Genomic DNA, 21,666 nt, shown 5'->3' with positions numbered 1-21,666 from the left:
CTTTCTGGTGCACACACTGGAATCTGGTGGTATTCTTTTGGTCTTTCCTTACTGAATGCTCCAACCATTTTCATTTTCTTCTTTTAATCGTGACCATTATTTTCTCTTCTTTTGTTCTTCTGCGTTTCTTATTTTATCAGGATACTATTTTTTTTTTAGATTTTTCTCAACAATTTATTTATAGAGCTTTGTTTAGAGAAGTTTTTGGTAGTTGTTTCTTTTTGTCTCCAAGAATGTGCGCCATACAATAATATACTCACAATACAGCTGTTGAACATTTTGATTTTGGTTAATTCTGATATATCGCGTGTGTTCCAGACTTTCTTTAAGGAGTTATTTATGTATATATGTTGTGTCTTTACTATTTTTTTTTCTACATTTGACCTACTTTCGCCTTTTTTTCATAATTGATCCCAGATATGTAAATTTATCATGTATATATGTATATTTATTTATATGTAATTTAATATGTATATTTATTTATTATTTATAATATATAATTATAATTTTAGTTTCCAAACTGTTGTTTTTTAAGAGTTTCGTTTATTCCGTATTTATCATAAGGACCATTACATTATAGTGTTTTGCAAGCTTGTCGATCTTCTTTTCTATATGGTTGCTATGTTCGGCTAGGAGACAAATGTCAACTGCGAACCCCAAGTGCTCCAATTGGTTGTGCAGGTTCCACCTAGTACCTATTTTTTATCGCTTACTTTTTCCTAATCCGTTATCATCAGGAATAGTGTCGGGAACAGTACGCATCCCTGTTTATCTCCGCTTTATATAGCTATATTCTCTGCAATATTGCTCCCGCATGTTTTACTCACCCTTGTAGAAATTTTGATCTGGATGACTAATTTCATAGGTACTCCATATACTTCAGAACATTCCACATTTGCTCTCTGTTTATTGTATCGACTAGATGGACGGATGATATAAAGCTCATCACCACAAATTGGTTGCAAGAAGCTCAAGAAATGGATAAATGGAAAATTTTGCGGCAGGCCTACGCTTAGCAGTGGACAAATATTAGCTAATTGATGAATGCTGTCCTATGGTATAGCGTTTATTTTTAATTCTTTCTTGTCTTTTTCTGACATTTTTCTTTGGGTTTTTTAGTATTTCTTTAGGTGATTTCCACACCATAGATTTCGTGTTGGAAGTTTAAAAAAAAGTGTTGTGCACTGTGTTGAATTCACTCACAATTAAAAATAGAAAACTACAAGAAATACCTATGCACTTAATAGTCAATAATTGTAAATAGATCTGTAGCAACAAAAAAAACAAATCTTTTCAATATTATAACAAATATTTTTCAGGTTATGCCTACTCGTTCATCTGAGGAGATGTACCTCATTATATATTTTTTACACTATCAGTGGTTCAATAATTACAGAAAATAAACTAGTTGCTCTATCCCCGATCTAACTAATAATTATGGTAATATCCATCTTTCTACTCTGTTAACGACTTGAGGTCGTCTTCGTCTAATGGGAGAAAGTGGGGCAAACGTTTATATTTGTCCGCAGACAGTAGGTAATTGCATCTGCAATGAAAATGAATGGTTTTAGTTCTCGTACAGGTTGAGTATCCGGTTTGAACTAAATCAAATTTATCAATCTCAATCAATATTAATATTATCTTAAAATTTGGATTATATTTTAGTTTTTTATGGGTTTCATGAACAATCTACACAATTTTTCATGTATACAATTTAGTTTTATCTAAGGCATTCTCAAGTTTCTAGGAAGACAGGGACATTGATCACAACATTGACAAGATTTAATATATGAAACAATGATTAACTCAACCAATGACTACCTTCAGAAAATGTGGGGTGTAATCTAAATAAGTTTAAATACTCATTGATTTTGGACTCTTTTATTTGAAAACTGCTGGAAATAATTTATCCATATTATTTTTTCTTCTTCTTCTTTTTTAAGTGCCGTCTCCTAATCTGAGGTTGGATATCATGACACACTCCTGATTCCTAAAGTCCTTCCTCCTCTTTAACTTTCGGTATTTCTTCAGTCTTAGCATTTTCCTCATTGCGCTTCCCAGATCTTGTAACTCATAATATTCTAATTGTCAAATAAAAGTATACCGGGGATAAAGAAAGAAGCAATAGAAAAAAATAGGAAGCAACACTTTCCGATTAGAAAAAAAAAACAACATAAGAAATCTAAATGGGATCCAAGCTATATTATTATCCTGGTTTTTTATAGCGTTCTCCGCCTTTCAGTTCGCAGTTTCCAGCTTCCTCGGTCATTCCATTTGCCAGGGTGAAGGTTTCTCTCCAAAGTATAAACTTCGATTAAGAAAAATAAATATGTAGATTCGTAGTAGTACAAAAATATGTAGAAAATTGTATAGGTGCCTTAAATTAGAACTGGGCAGAAACTTAATTAGAAGATAAAATGGGAGTTAAGCAAAGACGAGATTATCTGAAGACAAAGACCGAAGAAAAGGAGCCGATGGAGATCAAGACAAAGATAGGTAAATTATGAAACCACAGTCAGAGGAGTACATTTGATAAAGATTATTTGCCCCAATAGGGAAGATATCGATACAACAGTTCCAAAGTGTAACAAGTCAAATATCATTAGTTATGAGAAAACAGGGTAAGAACTCTAATTGTTACGCTTTAGAACCCTTAATTATTGGTTATTGAAGGTTTCCAATACTTAACTCCCAATCACTAAAATTCAAACTTGTTACTCTTTGAAGCTGGTGTATCGATATTAATATGTCCAGGATTTTATTGATTGAGATGTTGAACAAAGATGCTGATGCCTGGTGCTTAATGTATGCTGATGATATGTTATGAAATGAGCACAAAATACTGAAATTAATTTAGAACAAAAACTGAAACAGTGAAAAGTTAAGTGGAACAGTTAAAAAAATGTTCTAAAAGTTGAATATGGTTGGTAATTGCGAATCACCCATTCATAGATATTGGATATTTGTACCGGATTAGCGATTTATATTTTTGTTAATATGTTGAAGACCATCCAAGCTATTTCAATATGTTAACTGTCAGCCTAAATAATTCTATTGTACTACAGCTAAAGCTCCCTGGTTAGAATTTTGATCACACTTATTATGCGTCTTCGAAAAGTTCTTTCTTGTATTTGCTTCTGGTAATTCCAAATTCAATTCCTATAGACAAACTGTATCTAATTTAATTGGTACTAAAAAGTTTGATTACCATTTTCAAAACATGCCCTTCTCACCCCTACCTCGTATACGGTGTTAAGGCTTTTTTCAGCATGCATATTCCTTAGTAATGACGTACCTCCCACCTCATACCTGAGCTATAATCAGTCATGTCTAAGAAAACACTTCTAAAACTCACTCGGATGGGACTTTGATATATTATTTGTGTGAAAGACAAGATGTTAAAAAGATCCAGAATTTGTTGTACCATCATGTCAGCCTTAAACCTTTCACATACCTATTGGGTTTCACTGGATTACCGGGGTAGGTAGAAAGGTTGATTCACACGGGACCACCCTAACGGGAAAACTAATGGAAAATAAATTATAGTGTACGAAGTTGACTTAATATGGTACTGAAGATATAAAAGTTTTCATACAACTTGATATCTTTTTTGAGTTGAACCCTATATATCAATCTATAGAAAGAATAGAATATGTTAAATTGAGTATTACAAACGAACATCTAATGTGTGTACATAAATAATTTCGGCGGCATTGAGGAACTCTTCAAAAGGTCTAGGAAACCGCCTTCGGGGGCATTCTTTAACAATGTGATGGACCGTCTGTCATTGAGCACCACAGTCACGTTGAGGAGTAAGGCTTTTCCCTATTTAAATAAGATGTCAGCACATCTACCGATTAAGTTCAGCGTTGTCCATGTATTGCGGGACAGTTCAAAGCTTGGCGATTTCTGAAAGATACAGGCCATTTAGTGTACTTCCTTTGGTGAGTCACTCTCTCATTATCTTCTCCAGGCGTTGGTGAGGCTGAAATGATCCTTATGTAAGGAGGTGGCCTTTAATGATGGACGGACGATATCTGGAGCCCAGTCTAGCCATTTCGATATCAATCTTATTAGCCCCTTTGCAATGGTTATAGCCAATCTTCATTAGTGGAGTCAGCACTAGAAGAAACCCCATGTAGTTCCACATAGCTTTTGGATTATATTATTTTACGTTTTTAGTTATGCTGTCGTTATTTGTAGATGTTCTTAAGAATTTTTGTTGGTTGGGGCATTATCTAGAATCTAGATGGACATAGTACACTTTGGTTTTCGTTGCGTTATTTCATTGTTTTCATTTGCGGAAGCATTCTCCCGTAATGGCAAAATCATCTGTTAGTATGGTTTCTGTAATATCATTTTTATTATGTCTTGCTACAATGACCAACTCCTCACTGTAGACAAATTTACGCAGGTTTTAAGCAGGACAACTTCCACAGAAGTGAATAAATCTTCTGTAAAATTGTACATTTTTCATCACAATAATTCCAAAAGCAAGCTACTTTGTCTGCTATATCTTCTAAGACAAATGATATATAAAATGATAATTCTGGTGATCTTATGTAAGGTTTTAACTAATTTTGTTTATTCTTTTACAGGTCTCTGCTACAGACCCAGATTGCGGCGTCAATGCTATGGTGAATTATACTTTGGGCGAAGGAAATACAAAGTTGAAGGAATTTCACGTCCGTTCTGATAGTGGTGAAATATGTATCAGCTCCACACTGGATTACGAAACACGAAATGTATATGAATTTCCTGTTATTGCTACTGATAGGGGTAAGTTTAAATTTTAGCTAATTTTTGTAGTTTTTTACAATAATAATATAACGAAATAAGTTAATTTAGACCGACCACAAATAACGGTCCGACTCGACATATTCTAGAGAGTTGCGCTGACGAACAGCCGACGGCGACGTGACGTACGAAAAGCGACAAAGCAGTACTAGAGATTGGCGGATCATTCTCGAATAACCGCATTTAGGTATATAAAGAGCGATGATGTTATAGTTTAGGGTTTTTTTCCAGGAATATTTTGAACACGGTAGGGGATGTGGAGCAGCCCTGTAGTAGTCCCTTTGTCATCTTGGGGTATTCCCATCTCGGCTCACTATAATCCTTTAATCCTTTATGATACCCCAGGTACATTTTAAAAACCCCCAGGTCGGCTCGAATATTAACAGGTAGGTATGTATTGGTATACCCTATTCCACGAACATACGCCTGTTTTGGATTACTTCGACAACGAATATTTTACTGTGCAAAATAAGAAGAACGAAAGTAAATTGCAAATTACATTGTTGTTTATTGGAATAATTATTAGCGCTATTTACTCTCGTACTTCTTATGTTGCACAGTAAAATATTCGTTGTCGAAGTAATCCAAAACAGGCGTATGTTCGTGAAATGGCCCATACCCCATTAGTAGGTATAATAATAATTTTATCTAGGAATTATAGATTAGGGAAAATAGACTGTTGTGAGTATCTGCTTCGCCACTGCTCATGTAGTCAAAAATTATTAATACAAAAGTTAATGAATACAACAACCATATTTTATGTTATCGCATTTTGAATATGTTAAAATATTATCAAATTATTATAATTTTTGATATTAGCTTTTATTTTTATTGGACTATGTATAATTATATAAAATGAACTTCCATCAAGTAACGGTCGAATCCATCAATTGTATAATTATATATCTATTTAATAAAGTTATTCTATAAATGTATTTTTTCCATTGAGATGTAAAATTATTTGATAGTAACAATTATTAATATCCCATGAGCCGAGCTGGGTATATTTTATATCGGGCAGTTTTAATCTTTGCGCCGACTTGGGACATTTTTGAAAGACCTACCTGTTTCTTACGCCGAGATAGGCACTGCCCGTCGTCTTAAATGGACTGCATATTATTATTCTATTGCCCATTTTGATAGCTACTGTGTTATTCTTATAGAGTGCTTTTACTGCTGTTATTAATCTTCGTGGGACTTCGATGTCTTCCATTGCTTCCCATCGCTTGGTTCTAGGTATCCAGTCAATATAAGTAAAGTGTGAAAATAATAGTCAGCTTATATTTCATGTCGCTTCAGAGATGATCATATGATCAATCGTCCCCGTACTTTTGTTTCAGTCTCCCCAGACCTCATCAGAAGAGGAAGCTTGTTGTTCTTGCTGTGCGTTCTGGCATTGAGGTCTCCTAAATTCACATTTTCTCTAGTGATGCTTATTTGTGATCTTGTTTCATCTAAAGACTCATACTACTTTTCTTTTTTTTCTACTTTAGTGTCTTCGTTGGGTCCATACATACCAATAACTGAGATTTTATGTGATATTAGGTTTATGTTCATTTTTATTATTCATTCATTGATTATTTTCCAGTTAGTGATGTTTTTCTTACTAGCTATTTTTTGACTAGTCTTGACACTGCTTCTTTCGCATGTTCTTCCTTTTTCACTCCACCATATGTGTTTATATACTTATCTATGTTCTTTTTTCTTTGTATTTTTTTTTATTTTTAAATTTAAATATTCAAATAATTTTCGAGGCTTCCGGTCGTGTATTCTCTATAAATTGTGGCCTTTTGCAAAGAGATATTTTAATAATGGAAATAGATGGTTGCAAAACTAGAGAAAACATCTCAAGAATGTGATTCCATATATCACTTCCAAATACACAGTTAAAGCATAACATTGGCATTCTTAAACCATAACCCATCAACTACTTATTTATGAAGTGCAAACAAAACAAAAAAGGGAAGATCACGATGTCATTCCTCACCATCGATGTACCCACGATAACGTGCATCTCCATGTTTCCGAGAGGCCGGCAGCTGTTGTATTTTTCTATAACGAATCAGAGCTGGAATGGTTACTGTTACTTCTAACGTATTGGGTAATTTTAATTTAAAAAATGTTACAAACTTCAATAAGATTCTTTTATTAAAATTTTATTGCTATACTCTATTTGAAAATGTATGATAGAACCGTTTTATGGCAGAAAATTACAACAGTCATTATACAGGACTGTCCAAAACAGTTACTATATTGATACATCCTTGTCTAGTACAATATATCATAGAAATAATTTGACTACCACGACAGACTTCGGTTATCTTCTTCCTATTGCTCTGTCTCCTTTCGAAGATTAGCGATCCAAATGAAAATTGTAGCTTTGGAAACTGCTGCACGAACGATTTCTGCGGAAGAGCTGGCAAACCATCTCCTTAGTTCTTTCAGCAACGAATTCTAGTGTTTTCCTACTGATCTTTTGCCCTGTATTTTACCTTCCAACATGATTTGGAATAATTCATATCTTTCACCTTCTAATACAAGACCAAGTATTGTATTTTCTTGTTTAATTATGCTTACTAATTCTTTTTAATTACTGGTGCGTCGAAGTGCCTCATCGTTGTTAGTAACTTATTGTACCCACGAAATTCTCAACATTTGTCTTTATAATATATGTACATATACATATCAAAGGCATCTATTCCTTTTCTGTCTGAGTCTATTATACAACTTTCCTAGCCATATAGCAAGACAGAAAAAAACGTAACATCTGATCGTTCTGATTCTGAGCTCCAGACTAAGGTCCAGATCTTGTAAAAAATGTTTTCATGTTGAATGTTTTCTCGCTTTTTCTGAGTTACACTAACTATTGATCTCTCTCGTATGGCTCTACAACCCAAGGCGGGCCCTGACCTCCCCCAGCATCCGCCTCCAAGTATCTCTGTCTCTGGCTTCTCTCCTCCAGTTGCTACCCTCAATATCTCTTTAGCATCGGCTTTTAATTCGTTTATCCACCTCTTTCTTGGTATTACTATTGGCTAACGTCCCACTATAGTTCCACTGGCTATTGATATTTGCTCCCAAATATTTTATGGAAGTTACTTGCTTTATTATTTGTCCCTTGGCACACAAATGTACGTTTATTGTGATGTCTTTGAAAATACTAAAGTTTTAGTTTTCTAAATATTTGGATGTAAACTGATCATTTCACTATGACGAACTACCGCATTTATTATATTTTGTAGTTCTTGTGAATTGCGTGCTATTAGCCAAGCCGCACACCAAAGAAACATGAAACGAAAAACATGTTTCATGAAAAGAAAACACTGCTAAAAAAATCTCAAAGTCCGCCTAGTAATAAAACGAGTGTGATTCATGCTCATGACACATTTTTATTTTCGGAGAGTCTCATAAATGGCCGGATATATATTTGTTTAGCAGTGGTTTATTTCCATGAAACGTAATTTACGTTTCATGTTTCTTTGATGTGCGGCCGGGCTTAGGATGATATCATCAGCGTTCCTTATGTTGTCTATGATGCTGATTTCGTTAATATGCAGAAGATTTTTAAGTGTACAGCCTTCTAAGATGTTGTTTGAAGGTGGTTTTGGCTATTAATAGGTTGTTCTCTACTCATAATTGCACATGTATATCTGCCCTATTCTTCTTGGTACTGAGACAGTATACTCCTATGATTTCTCCTTCAGCACCACGACTAATTTTGATATTAAAGTCTACCACGATCATCGTTATTTTGCCTCTTTCTTCCAGTTGTTAGTTCATCCATATTATAAAAATTTTTGATTTCTTCCTCTGTCTTGTTGGAGCATAGACCTGAATAGTATGGGTTGTCCGTTACTAATATATTTTATATCGATGTTCTGGGTCTGTTCCTGAATAATAGATATATCCATCTTTTCTTTTTTGTTTTCCTGAACCAAGTCATCTTACTTCACTCATCACTAAAATGTCTCTTTATGTCACCAATGAGGCAATAAAAAAATACAGAACAAAATAGAAAAATGGACTGAAAAAATTAGTTCTACCTATTTGATCGCATTATATTTCAACATGAAAAACAGTAGAAGACGAGAAAGAAATATAAAATTGAGAAAATAAAAATTATGCTCAAAAGAGAAGAATATGAAAACTTGGACATACATTTTTTAAATGTCACTATGACAGGTTTTTTAACAACTTACATTTCCTGCAAACCTGACACCAGGTGTCCTAAATTGATTTCAGTAGATGTAGCGGATGGAATTTCAACCTCAGTAACTACCTATCGATCTTCAGCTAAGTACTTACACATAGGATATGTATAGGTAGCAACTGTACTCGTGTCCAAAAAAAGAGGATTTAGTAAATAATATATATGTCTACTGGGTCATAAAAGGAAATTTTCACATGTAAATCCCTATAAGAAACTTTAAGGTACATTCCGGTTACGTTTAACGTTTTTAGGTTAAAATTTTACATAAAACGTAATAATATACGCAATATTTGACGTAAAACGTGGCATTAGGCGTCGATTGGGATATTTTACTATAAACTTAAATAATGATAGACTGTCTGTCATTAAAAGCGGAGTGACGACACCATCTTTTTTCTTTGGATCAGTGCTACTTCATTCTTACACATAGTAAAACTGCGACAATAGTCCTCCACTTCCGTGCCTATACTCGCACTTAATGCCATCTTAGTTTCTCCATACAATGTGAGATCATGTCGTCAGGAAGCGTGGAGTGTAGGCTCACTCTATGTTAATATATACCTCTATGTATTTTACTTGTGGTTTACAGAGAAGTGTTACGTGATATTTTCATGACATTTTTACATTTTTATGACATTTAACATTCAACGTGTCGCTTGATTCTACATTACTCCTTACGTCAAACGTCACGTATTATGTCAAAGCATTATAGAAAATGGCCAGGGATCCTCCATTCAAGTTGTAATTTTGCAGATATACGCTTATTTTACATAATAAGGGATTATTTGCCACTAAGTAATGTTAATACTAGCTTTTTCCTAGATATAATGGTGCCGAAAGACTCAATTTTCTCCAAAACCAAAACACCCTGTAGACACATCGACATTTTATGCCAGTTATCTCAACGTAGCTTTCCGAATTGTCCAAATTGTTTTATTCTTTTATTATACAAATCAATTTGTTAAGAAGTAGAAAGTGAGAAGGTCGTAAAGCCGATAAAATTCCCAAAGTTACATATCATTCAGCTTTTTTTATAAATAACTAATCGGCCATAAATTTAACGGATATCTAAAATGACCCAATAAATACACAAATGTTAAAAGGTCATAATTTCTTTCTATTCAATACACCCATGCACATTAGCATGACAAACGAGAAGTTTTGAAGTCGACACCATCTTTATAGTAAAACGAAAATCCGCGCAACCATTTTGATTTATGTCGGATATAAAATAGCACCGGTTCATTTGCCTAATACCTACAAGGAGACACCAGTAAACATAGGAAATACAAACAATATGTAAACAAGTATAAAAAGTCATGAAATTTTGCAACGAAGCATAATTATTAAAAATTCCACAAGGAAAAAGTTTTCCTGTAGTTGGCTGTATACCATGTAATACAAAAAACAGTAAATCCTTTATAAAAGGTATATTTAAAATCCCTAAAAAGGGCTACATCACAATCAGAACTAGTTTTCGACTGGTTTACCAGTCATCATCAGTGCTTACCTAAAATAAATATAACCTGATAAAATAATGCAAAGATTGAAATTTTGACTAGGGTTGAAAAGCTGTCGGTTATACTCACGTGAAGTTTACATGCTAACCACCAAGATATAATTTTACAAAAATATGTGGGTCAAATCCCTATATACGTGGTTCGTTAAGGAAACATCGGTGAAAGATGCCAATTAAAACATGGATCTTAGAAATATTTTACCATTATGCCCCAGGTAACATCTGAGCTGTAGTGTGACTTGATTACATGGTGGAAGTCAGGTGGCAAGTGAAAGTGACAATGAGTTGGATGTAGAACTCCGAACGTTGACAGGACAAAAATGACAGTTCCACAGAAAGTTGAAAAATTAGCCTGTCATATTTAAAGACTAAGGTGTACAGATTGTTAAAATTAGAAATGATGTAACAACACACTCCATTGTGAGAATTATCATTTAAAATTCGGTAAATTAGATTTTGTAGTTAGAGATTATGTTTACGTATACTGTCAGTGGAGTTAGGCAAACCACATTACACAGATGTATTGACAGCTGTTAGAATTTGTATAAGTTTAAAAAGGAACTCACAATGGGGGTGACTGAGGTGTAGAAATGTCTTAAATAATCTAGGAGTATGTATCGTTAAGAAAGTACAAGCTCAAACTTAGGCGACCAATTCGTAAAGACAATGCAGGCTGCCCAGATCCCCAAGGGTCCAAAAACCAAAACCGTCGTAAGATGATGATAGTAGGGGCTGGGGGGTATGGAGTCTCTGTGAGGGAATTAATGAGAGAAGAACATGAACGGGACCCAGAAAGAAAATTCGACTTTTGATTTGGTTATTGCTATAGATTAGTGTTATATGTTGTTATATGTTGGTAATGACAGAATGAGTAGGTAGGGTGAGGATAGTCATATGTTGAAATAAGATGGGATGTTGTATGTAGATGAGAATTTATTTAATAAGGATGTCTGTGGATGATGTTATCAGTAATTTATATATATATATATATATATATATATATATATATATATATATATTATATATATATATATATATATATATATATATATATATATATATATATATATATATATATATATGTTATGGATAGTTGAATGTGATTAGATGGCTGAAAATGAAAAAAGGGAATATTGTGGCTTGTACCAGATGAATTATAGTGTGACCTGCTTCGTTCACACCAGCAAACATAGGCAATACAGCCATATGTAAAAAAGTATAAAAAGTCCTGAAATTTTGCACCGAAGCATAATTATTAACTTTAAACATTATTCAAAATCAATGTTCATGGTTGTACTTGATAGACCTCGTTACCTTGGAAGAAGACTGTCATAATATCTGAAAAAAGTAGAGTATTCACTATTAGACAAGGGGAAAACGGCGGGTTCGTTGGAAACAATATTCCCATGAGATTTTTTTGCATAATCACATTTGTGAGACACCCCAGAATAAGGTTCAAGAAGTCGCCCATAGTCCTGTCGCCAAGGGGGGTACAACGGCCTCCTTAATTCAGATGGACTTACCCAAGTTTTTTTTATATATTTTGACCCGCAGAATACGAATTTTTTGGGTAACAGTTGATCCGGATGTCGATAACATTGTTATAGACAAAGAACTTGAGGAATTACATAACAGTGATTTCTCGCAAAACAAAACATCTTTTTGTATTTTTTGGGTCATTCTAGGCAAAAAAATGCACTGACAAGTTTTTTCGTAGGATGCATAGTTTTAGAGATAACCGCGGTTGAACTTTCAAAAAATCGAAAAATTGCAATTTTTGAACCCGAATAACTTTTGATTAAAAAATAAAGTAGCAATTCTGCTTACCGCATTTGAAAGTTTAAGTCAAATTATATCGGTTTTGATTATTTGCATTGCTAAAAATTTATTATTTTATTGTTAAACAAAGCTATAAAGACCTAGTGCGCGAGTGATGTTTTCAATGATTTCTCATTTAAAATCGAACGAGTAGGTAGAGTAGCTACAAGTGCAAGCGAGGCAATTTCTACGTAGCATGCGTTAAAACGCATGTATTAGGCACGGGAAACACTATGTGTTTATAGCTTTGTTAATCAATAAAAAAATTAATTTTTAGCAATGCAAATAATCAAAACCGATATAATTAGACTTAAACTTTCAAATAAAAGCAGAATTGCTACTTTATTTTTTAATCAAAAGTTATTCGGGTTCAAAAATTGCAATTTTTAGATTTTTTGAAAGTTCAAACGCGGTTATCTCGAAAACTATGCATTCTACGAAAAAACTTGTAGAAATATTTTTTGCTTAAAATGCCCCAAAAAATATAAAAAGATGTCTTGTTTTGCAAAAAATCGCTGTTATGTAATTAGAATAGAATAGAATAGAAATATGCTTTATTGTCATGAAAAATTTAACAATTTTATAGACAAAGCTTACAAGAATCATAAATAAAAACAATAACAAATACAATTTACTAAAATTATACAAATCGTCAATATAAATAAAACATAATAAAGTCAAATAAAAATCAGTAACAATCTCTTGCAAAATTAAAAAAAAATTGCAAATTGCGTAATCTACCTTAAGAAATTTAATAAGTTATGCTGCTGCATATGACACTCAAATATAGATTAAGATTCTACTTATACATAACAATACTGTAATTTCTTAGTTATTGGTTAAGAAACTCTGCTATTGAATAATATGGTCTTTCAGATAAATAGGCTTTAGTCATTTTACGGAACTTGGGGAAAGATGTTGCAGATTTAAGTTGTAGAGGGAGATGGTTGTATAGTTTTTTTGCAGAATATAATATAGATTTCTTTATTAACTCACTGGACGGGATCGGTAAATAGATGTAAAAAGTAGAATTTCTGGTGGAATAGTCATGTCTAGGTCTTTCTGGAAAAACATGTAGATGTTTACGAATTAAGCAAACAGTTTCTAAAATATATAAAGAAGGTAATGTTAGAATTCTGTGATCTTTGAAGTAGCTTCTGCAATGTGTTGTTCTTCTGAGGCCAAACAGATATCTGATTGTTTTTTTTGGTAATTTAAAAATAACATCGGATTGGGCAGCTGTACCAAAACCCCAAAAAGGCAGACCATATCGAAGATGGGACTCGAACAATGAAAAGTATGTTATTTTGGAAGAGGCTAAATCCATTTCCTTAGAGACAGATCTTATTGCAAAGCAAGCTGAGGATAGTTTCTTGCTTAACACATCGATATGAAGGGACCATTTAAGGTTGCTATCTAAAAAAATACCAAGAAACTTTACAGAATCAACGATACTGATCTGGCTGTTATGAAGAGGTAAGGGTTGAAGAGTTCCTTTATAGGGTAATGCTACTGTTATATCTACGTTAAAAGAGAGTAAATTAGAATCTGACCAGGATTTTATTGTGAGTAGATCAGAAGTTATAGTAGCATGAAGAGTTGCGATATTTGAGTTGCTCCAAGTGATACTGGTATCGTCAGCAAAAAGAAAAACTTTTCCATCGATTTTTAAACTAGTGATGTCATTAATAAAGATAAGGAAAAGTAGAGGACCCAATACTGAACCTTGCGGTACCCCACATACAACATTTTTGAGACTAGAGTCTGTATCATTTGCTCTAACCAGTTGTTTCCTATTTTCCAAGTAAGATTGAAACCAGTTCAAAGAAATACCTCGAATTCCATAGAAATCTAGTTTTTTTATCAAAATGTCGTGATTTACACAATCAAAAGCTTTGGCATAATCACAAAAAACAGTGGCAGTGTGGAGATTATTGTTTAATGCTTGATAAACCTCATGTAGTACAGAAAACATGGCATCGGTGGTACATTTATTATTTAAAAATCCAAACTGATTTTGTGATAAAATCTTGTTATCAACGAGAAAGGACATAAGTCGGGCTTTTAGGAGTCTTTCAATAATTTTGGAGAGTACCGGTAGTAATGCAATAGGTCTATAATTGCAGGCAATAGATTTTTCACCACCCTTATGAAGAGGAATAATGATGGCCGTCTTTAGGCACTCTGGAAATTTACCTTTCTCAAAAGAATCATTTATTAGAGAGATGAGGACTCCCAACACATTGTCTGGGAGATTTGAGAAAATTTTTATAGATAGTCCATCGGTACTACAGGAAGATTTGCTTTTGAGACTATTGATTGTTTGGATCAGTTCAGATTTACCAACCGGTCTTATAAAGAATGAATTCGAAACCTTTCCTGAATTAGGGAGATAGGAAATGGGATCTTGTTGTGACACAATAGTTGATGTTATATTTTTACTCACATTAACAAAATATTCATTTAGATTTTCTGGGTCTGGAAGGGAAAATGTTTGAGCTGTGTGAGTTTTATTTCGAAGATCGTTTATTATGGACCAAGTTTCTTTTGCAACACTTTTGGAGCTTCTGAGACGATTTTGATAATACAATTTTTTAGCCGATTTTATAAGCTTTAAATAGATTGCCCTGTACTTGGTGATATATTCAGTAACAGAGACGTTGGTAGTAAATTTCTTGATATACAGTAGTGAACGCATGTTTTTGGCTGATATGCGGACACCTTTGGTAGTCCAGGGTTTGCGATGTTTTTGCTTAATTGTGATTAAAGGAAATGCTTTATTGAAGATACAGACCAGCTTATTCAAAAAATCACTGAAATTATAATCGACGTCCATGGAAGGAAAGTGCCACTCAGAGGTTAAGCATAAATTTTGGAATTTACGAAAGTTCCGATCGGAAAAAATCCTGCCTAAACGTCGAGTTTTCGAGGAGGACTTGCTAAAGATGTTAAACTTCATATAAACCGCTTCATGATCAGATAGTCCCGCATTAACAGTTGTAGCGCAGACATCAAGGGGTGAGAAATCTGAGACAATATAATCAATTATGGTAGATGAAGTTTTTGTAATCCTTGTAGGAGAATCAATGTGCATTGATAGACCATATGATTCAAATATGTTGACCAGGGATATTTTCCTCAAGTTCTTTGTCTATAACAATCTTGTCGACATCCGGATCAACTGTTACCCAAAAAATTCGTATTCTACGGGTCAAAATATATAAAAAAAACTTGGGTAAGTCCATCTGAATTAAGGAGGCCGTTGTACCCCCCTGGCGACAGGACTACCACGCGAGAACTGGTCCAAATTTTTTTTAACAATTTTTTTTTAATAAAATTGTAAAAATAAATATTTTCGGTCCAGACAAATTTTTTTAGGTTTTTTGGGCCATTCTGGATAAAAAAGGCCTCTTGTAATTTTTCTCTAAAATTGATGGTTTTAAAGTTATAAGCAATTAAAAATTTGAAAAACACGAATATGGCCATTTTTAAGACTTAATAACTCAGTTATAAATTATTATGATGAAATTTAGAAAGTGACCAAATCAAAGATTAAAGCCTCCACTACATGATCCTAAAGAAATTTGTGTCATTAATTTATTACTAAGCTGTTATTTTTGATTATTGATAATGAGCCGTAAGATCGTATTGACGCGGCTGTAAATGTGAGTGCGAGTAAGATGCACCATTGACTGCCGGAATGGCATCTCTCTCGCACTTAGTGATAAAATAATGACAAAAATTTCTTCAGAATCTTGTAGGGCGGGCTTTAAACTTTTATTTGATCACTTTCTGACTTTCATAATAATAACTTAAACCGAGGTATTAATCCTTAAAAATCGCAATTATTCTTTTTTTTCAATTTTAAATTGCTTATAACTCGAAAACGAGCAACTTTAGAGAAAAATTATAAGAGACCTTTTTTGTCCAGAATGGGCCAAAAAATCTTAAAAAATGTGTCCAGGCCGAAAATATTGATTTTTGCATTTTGATTAAAAAAAATTGAAAAAAAATTTGGACCACCTTTCACGTGGGCGACTTCGTGAACCTTATTCTGGGATGTCTCACGAATATGATTATGCAAAAAAATCTCATGGGAATATTTTTTCCAACGGACCCGCCGGTTTCGCATTGTCTATATTTTTTTGTGTGATAACGTAATAAAGTTAGTGTATGCTTATGGCCTTGAGATGGCGGAAGTGTCCCTATTGTTATTCGAAAAGTTGGTTCGACATTTTGCACAACATCTAAGTGGACGTACTTCTTTTGTGGAACACTCATATTTTATTTGTACGTCAACATCCGCTTGATTGCCAACCTCCGTCGCGGAGATGGCACGTGAAGAAGAAGATATTTTATTTATAGAACAATGAAATATTTTATGATATGCCATGCTTTCTCAAAAACAAAATAAGGTAATAAGTACAATACTTTCTGAGAACATAAATGCATTATTTTGATCTTTTTTGGTCTTTTAAAGAAGTTGAGGTGATGTTTAAAATAAGTTGTAGTACTATTTTGAGTTGTGGCAGTATTATTGGGAATTATTGGAAATTTTTGAATTTTTGATCAAAAATATCTACAAATTATTTGGAGTTACGACGTTCTTAAAAAAATAAATTCATTTGGAATTATTTCAGATTATAAGAAAAAGGATTTAGGGGTAGACTCATGCCAAAGTTAACTTCTGTGGTATATCTCTTAATAATCTACCTTTGTAAGGTCTCCAATGTTATTTTGAGAAATTTAAACATTGGCCTTTTTGTCTACACAGTGTGGCCTCATGGCCTGCGATGCTCCATTTGTGTTTGGCAATTTTTGTTGTTCCCCATTATAGGTATCTGACAGTCGTATACCTACCTATCATTACATTTTCCATTACCTTTTTGGTGTGGCTAGTTTGTTCATATTTGCCTTCGTCTGCGTTCAGGTTTGACATCCATGTGATGTTAGGAAGGATGCAATAATAGAACACTTTGTTCCTCAATTATTGAGGTATGTTGCTTTTTTATTTTTCAAATCCGCAAATAAGCACTTTGGTTTTCTTGATCAAGTTTTAGAATTTGTCCTGATCATGCTGATGTTCTTCAAGAAAGGAGATAAGAAAATCCCAAATAATTATCGAGCAATAAATATTTTAAATACAACACTCAAATTGACAACAAGAATTATAGCGACAGAAATAAATGAACGCATAACTCTGCAAGAGGAACAGCAAGGATTTCGGACAGGAAGATCATGCATGGATGCAGTTTTTGTAATAAGACAAATAAACGAAAAGTCCCTGGAATACAACAAACCAGCATATATATACCTGATAGATTTGAAGAAAGCGTTTGATAGAGTGAGAATTCGGGACGCGATACATTTGTTATATTAAGGGAATATCACTAGATTTAATAAAAACCATTGAGAATATAAATATACAAAGATAACATAGCTATGGCAAGATGTAAGGGAAAAGTACCGCAACCTATCAAGTATGAAACTGGCATTAGACAAGGAGATTCGCTGAGCCCATTATTATTCAATCTGATAATGGATGAAATCATAAAGAAAGTTAAAAAAAGAACAGGATATATAATGGGAGAAAAGGAAATAAAGATAATCTGCTAGGCCGACAACGCCATAATAACAGCCGAAAATGAAGATGACCTACAAAGATTAATTAAAGAATTCGAGGATACGGCTCTCATATACAACATGGTGATATCAACAGAGAAAACTAAATATCAGCGGAACCGAGACGATATAAATTGGTCGTAAATAAAAAAATAATAGAACAAGTGATGGAAACGGAATACTTGGGAGTAAAACTGTCAAGCTACGGAAAAGTGGAAGAAGAAGTACAAAAACAAGTAAACATGGCGAACAGAGCAGCAGGATGACTCAACAACACAATCTGGAGAAACAAATACCTCACAATGGAAACGAAAACCAAGATATATAAGTCAACAATAAGACTGATAATGACGTACACAGCGGAAACAAGAGCATATACGGCGAAAACACAAAGACTGCTGGAAACAGCAAAAATGAAAGTCTTACGAAAAATAACAAACCAAACTCTAAGAGACAGAGTAAGAAGTGAGGAAATATGAGCGAGATGTGGTATAGAAGAAATAAACATGTGGACCAAAAGAAGAAAAATAGAATGGAATCAGCACATAGAAAGAATGACAGAAAATAGAATAGTACGAATAGCAAGAGAAAAATCGCCAAATGAAAGAAGATCATTGGGACGACCGAGGAAAAGATGTGTCAGACAATGTCAATTGAGACTAAAAACCGAAGTCAAAAAGGCATTGAGCCTATTTATAAAGTAGAAAGAAGAAGAACAAGAATAATTTGTCCTGAAGAAGAGATAAATTCTGTGACTTGTTTCATTTCATTGTCATTTATACATGTGTAGTCGTCTTTGTTTTTCATTGTTTTTGTTTTTTTTTATGTTCATTTTTAGGCAGACGTGTTGGAAGGTGTCTGTGAGTTTCTCCACCATATTTTGTACCTCCTCGAATGTGCTCGCCATATCACGAAGTAGTCAGTGAATCTGAGGTAGCTTAGTTAATGCTAATATGTGGGCTCGTTGTTCAGACGAAAACTGTTCAGAGAAAATTTTTCTCCAAATTGTATTAAAAAGTTGTAAATAAAAAAATATAACGAAAAAATCTAGATGAATTTAGGCACTTGTATTATCTTATTCACATAGAAACAAATGTTAGTGGTTACAGTGACTGTCAAAATCACTGTACTTTTGCTCATTTTCCTGGGTTATTTATAAATATGAGATGCTTGATTTGCTATCAGATGCTTTACGGTATCTACTATTAGTATTATTTTATACAATTTGTAGGAAGATGTTTAATATCATTACAAAGTAGGAGGGAAACGCTTAGACAGGATAATATGTCGGTAATAGGAATTACTGTTGATATGACCCAAGATAGAAACTTACGGAGAAATATAATTGAAGAAGCCGACCCTGCATAGAGATAAAGTCAAAAAGAATGATGATAAACTAGAAACTTACGATATTCTTAGTATAACTTTATCCAATTAGAGAAATGATAATAGAGCATCCACGTATCCTGTTCTATCCAGTCCACGTGGATCAGTCCACGTAAACAAAATAATCAGTAGTAACCCATGTTGAGATTTTCCCATAATTTAGGTGTGATGGAACTATAGTTATCCACCAAAAGTGGATCACCATTTTCGAAAATTAAACCAATTACTTCTGCTTTAAGATCAAGTGTAAATTTATCATCGTCCGCAGATAGATTGATAATGGGATAAGACGCATGTCTTAACATCACAGATTAGACATGCATGTCACATTCTTAACATCAGCTGATGTTACATCAGACGTAAAAAAGTATTATTAATTGTCATAGTGTGAAATTGAAGTTTCAAAATAAACGTGTTTTTAATAAAAATTGTGGTTTAATAAAAATAGCTTGCGAACAATATTAAAGTTATAGGTATACAAAATATTCTAAAAAAAAAGTTACCTTAGAAGTCTACTTATCTTCCATAAGATCCGACATTGAGGACACCCTGTATAATGGGCGACAATTATTCATCCGATGTAGTACCTATAAATTTCGTTTCCTTGTATCTTTTCAGTTAAAATAGAAACATTAACATAAATGAATCGAAATGATCTCTCATAACTAGTTTGTTTATTAGGCTCAAACACGAATCTTAAACAGATTTCAGTACGTTTTAATTTATAATCGGGTTCTTACATTTATACATAGGCGTAATAAAATAATAAATATTATTGCCGGTATGGACGGATTAATTAATTTTTTTATTAATCAGCGAGAGGCAGGAAACGAAAAATGTATAGGTACCAAGATGATTGGCTCCGTAGAAAAAATAGTATGTATCTTTTTAGGACAAAAATTTCGTTATAAGACCATTTTCTTAAGATATTTCTATATTTTGCACTATATTTAATAAGAAGTAATCGTAATTTTCACTGAAAATCCGTTATATTTGACGTTCCCAGTTTACCCTCTGACGGTGGTCAAACGAAGTACAAGGAAAAATAAAAGAGAAGACAAAATTATATAAAAAGTGGCAAGAAACCAGATCCGACGCAGATCTTTAAAACTATATGGTGGCGAAAAAGGAAGCGAAAGTAGCAGTAGCAAAAGCCAAAGCAGAAGCGTATTCAAACCTATACGATCAACTTGATACCAGTGAAGGCGAAACGAAGATATATAAAATAGATAAATAGAGAGCAAAGAAACCAAAAGATTTCAATCAGATTAGATGTATCCGAGATGAAAATATTAAATATTAAAATACTAGTTCACGAAACGGATGTCAAAAAGAGATATAGAAAGTACTTTGACAGCTTATTAAATGAAGAATTTGACAGACAGCCTGTAGAGTCAACGGAGACAGTAGCAGCAATGGTCACCAAAATAACAAACGAGGAAGTGGCAAGCGCTTCAAAAAATAAAGAAAGGAAAAGCGGTAGGACCAGATGATATTCCTGGGGAAGTATGGAGAGCATTGGGAGAGACAGGAACAAGGTGGCTAGCAGGTCTATTTAATAGAATTGTGGAAGTTATCCAAATTCCAGACGAATGTAGAAGCAGTATACTCGTACCTGTTTACAAAAACAAGGGAGATATACAATAATGTACAAACTACAGGGTCATAAAACTGCTTAGCCACACAAAATATGGGAAAGAGTAATTGATAGACGGATACGTGAAGAGACCGAAATATCCGAGAATCAATTTGGCTTTATGCAGGGCAGATCAACAACAGATGCAATTTTCATTATAAGGCAGTTGATGGAAAAATACAGGAGTAAAGAAACAAACGCTCATATGGTATTCATTGATCTTGAGAAAGCATACTATGATAGAGTTTCTAGAGAGATTCTGTGGTGGGCACTCAATAAGAAAGGAGTCCCTGGTGAACATGTAAAGATTGTGAGGGATATGTATGAGGGAGTAACGATTAGTGTTAGGACAGGTGTGGGAGAGACTGGTAAATTTCATGCGAAAGTAGGATTGCACCAAGGCTCTGTACTTAGTCCGTATTTATTCTCATTAGTTTTGGACCAGATAACAGCGAAACTACAGGGTAACATTCCATGGTGCTTAATGTATGCTGATGATGTCGTGTTAGTAGGAAATAGTGAAAGAGACTTAGAACAAAAACTGGAACAGTGGAGGCAAGCTCTGGAGGAAAAAGGTTTAAAACTTAGTAGGACAAAAACAGAGTATTTGGAATGTTCATTTAAAGATGGAGTTACTACAAATAAAATGGTATCTTTGGATGGTGAATTGATTGTAAA

The 21,666-nt window shown here is 33.6% G+C and overlaps 1 protein-coding gene across 1 annotated transcript in view; it reads left to right on the top strand.

Moving 5' to 3' along the window:
• The first annotated feature begins 2,417 nt into the window (after nt 1-2,417).
• The window catches only part of LOC114327284 (protein dachsous), a 135,483-nt gene continuing 116,234 nt past the window's right edge, over nt 2,418-21,666 (top strand). Inside the window, exons 1-2 of the mRNA XM_050648305.1 lie at nt 2,418-2,496; nt 4,591-4,779. Of these exons, the coding sequence (XP_050504262.1) occupies nt 2,418-2,496; nt 4,591-4,779 (268 nt within the window). The remainder of the gene's footprint in view (nt 2,497-4,590; nt 4,780-21,666) is intronic.

This window comes from Diabrotica virgifera, chromosome 1, assembly GCF_917563875.1.
Source record: "Diabrotica virgifera virgifera chromosome 1, PGI_DIABVI_V3a".
Classification (NCBI taxonomy): Eukaryota; Metazoa; Arthropoda; class Insecta; order Coleoptera; family Chrysomelidae; genus Diabrotica; species Diabrotica virgifera.
The sequence above is the reverse complement of the archived record's forward strand: the minus strand, read 5'-3'. Positions and strand labels throughout refer to the sequence as shown.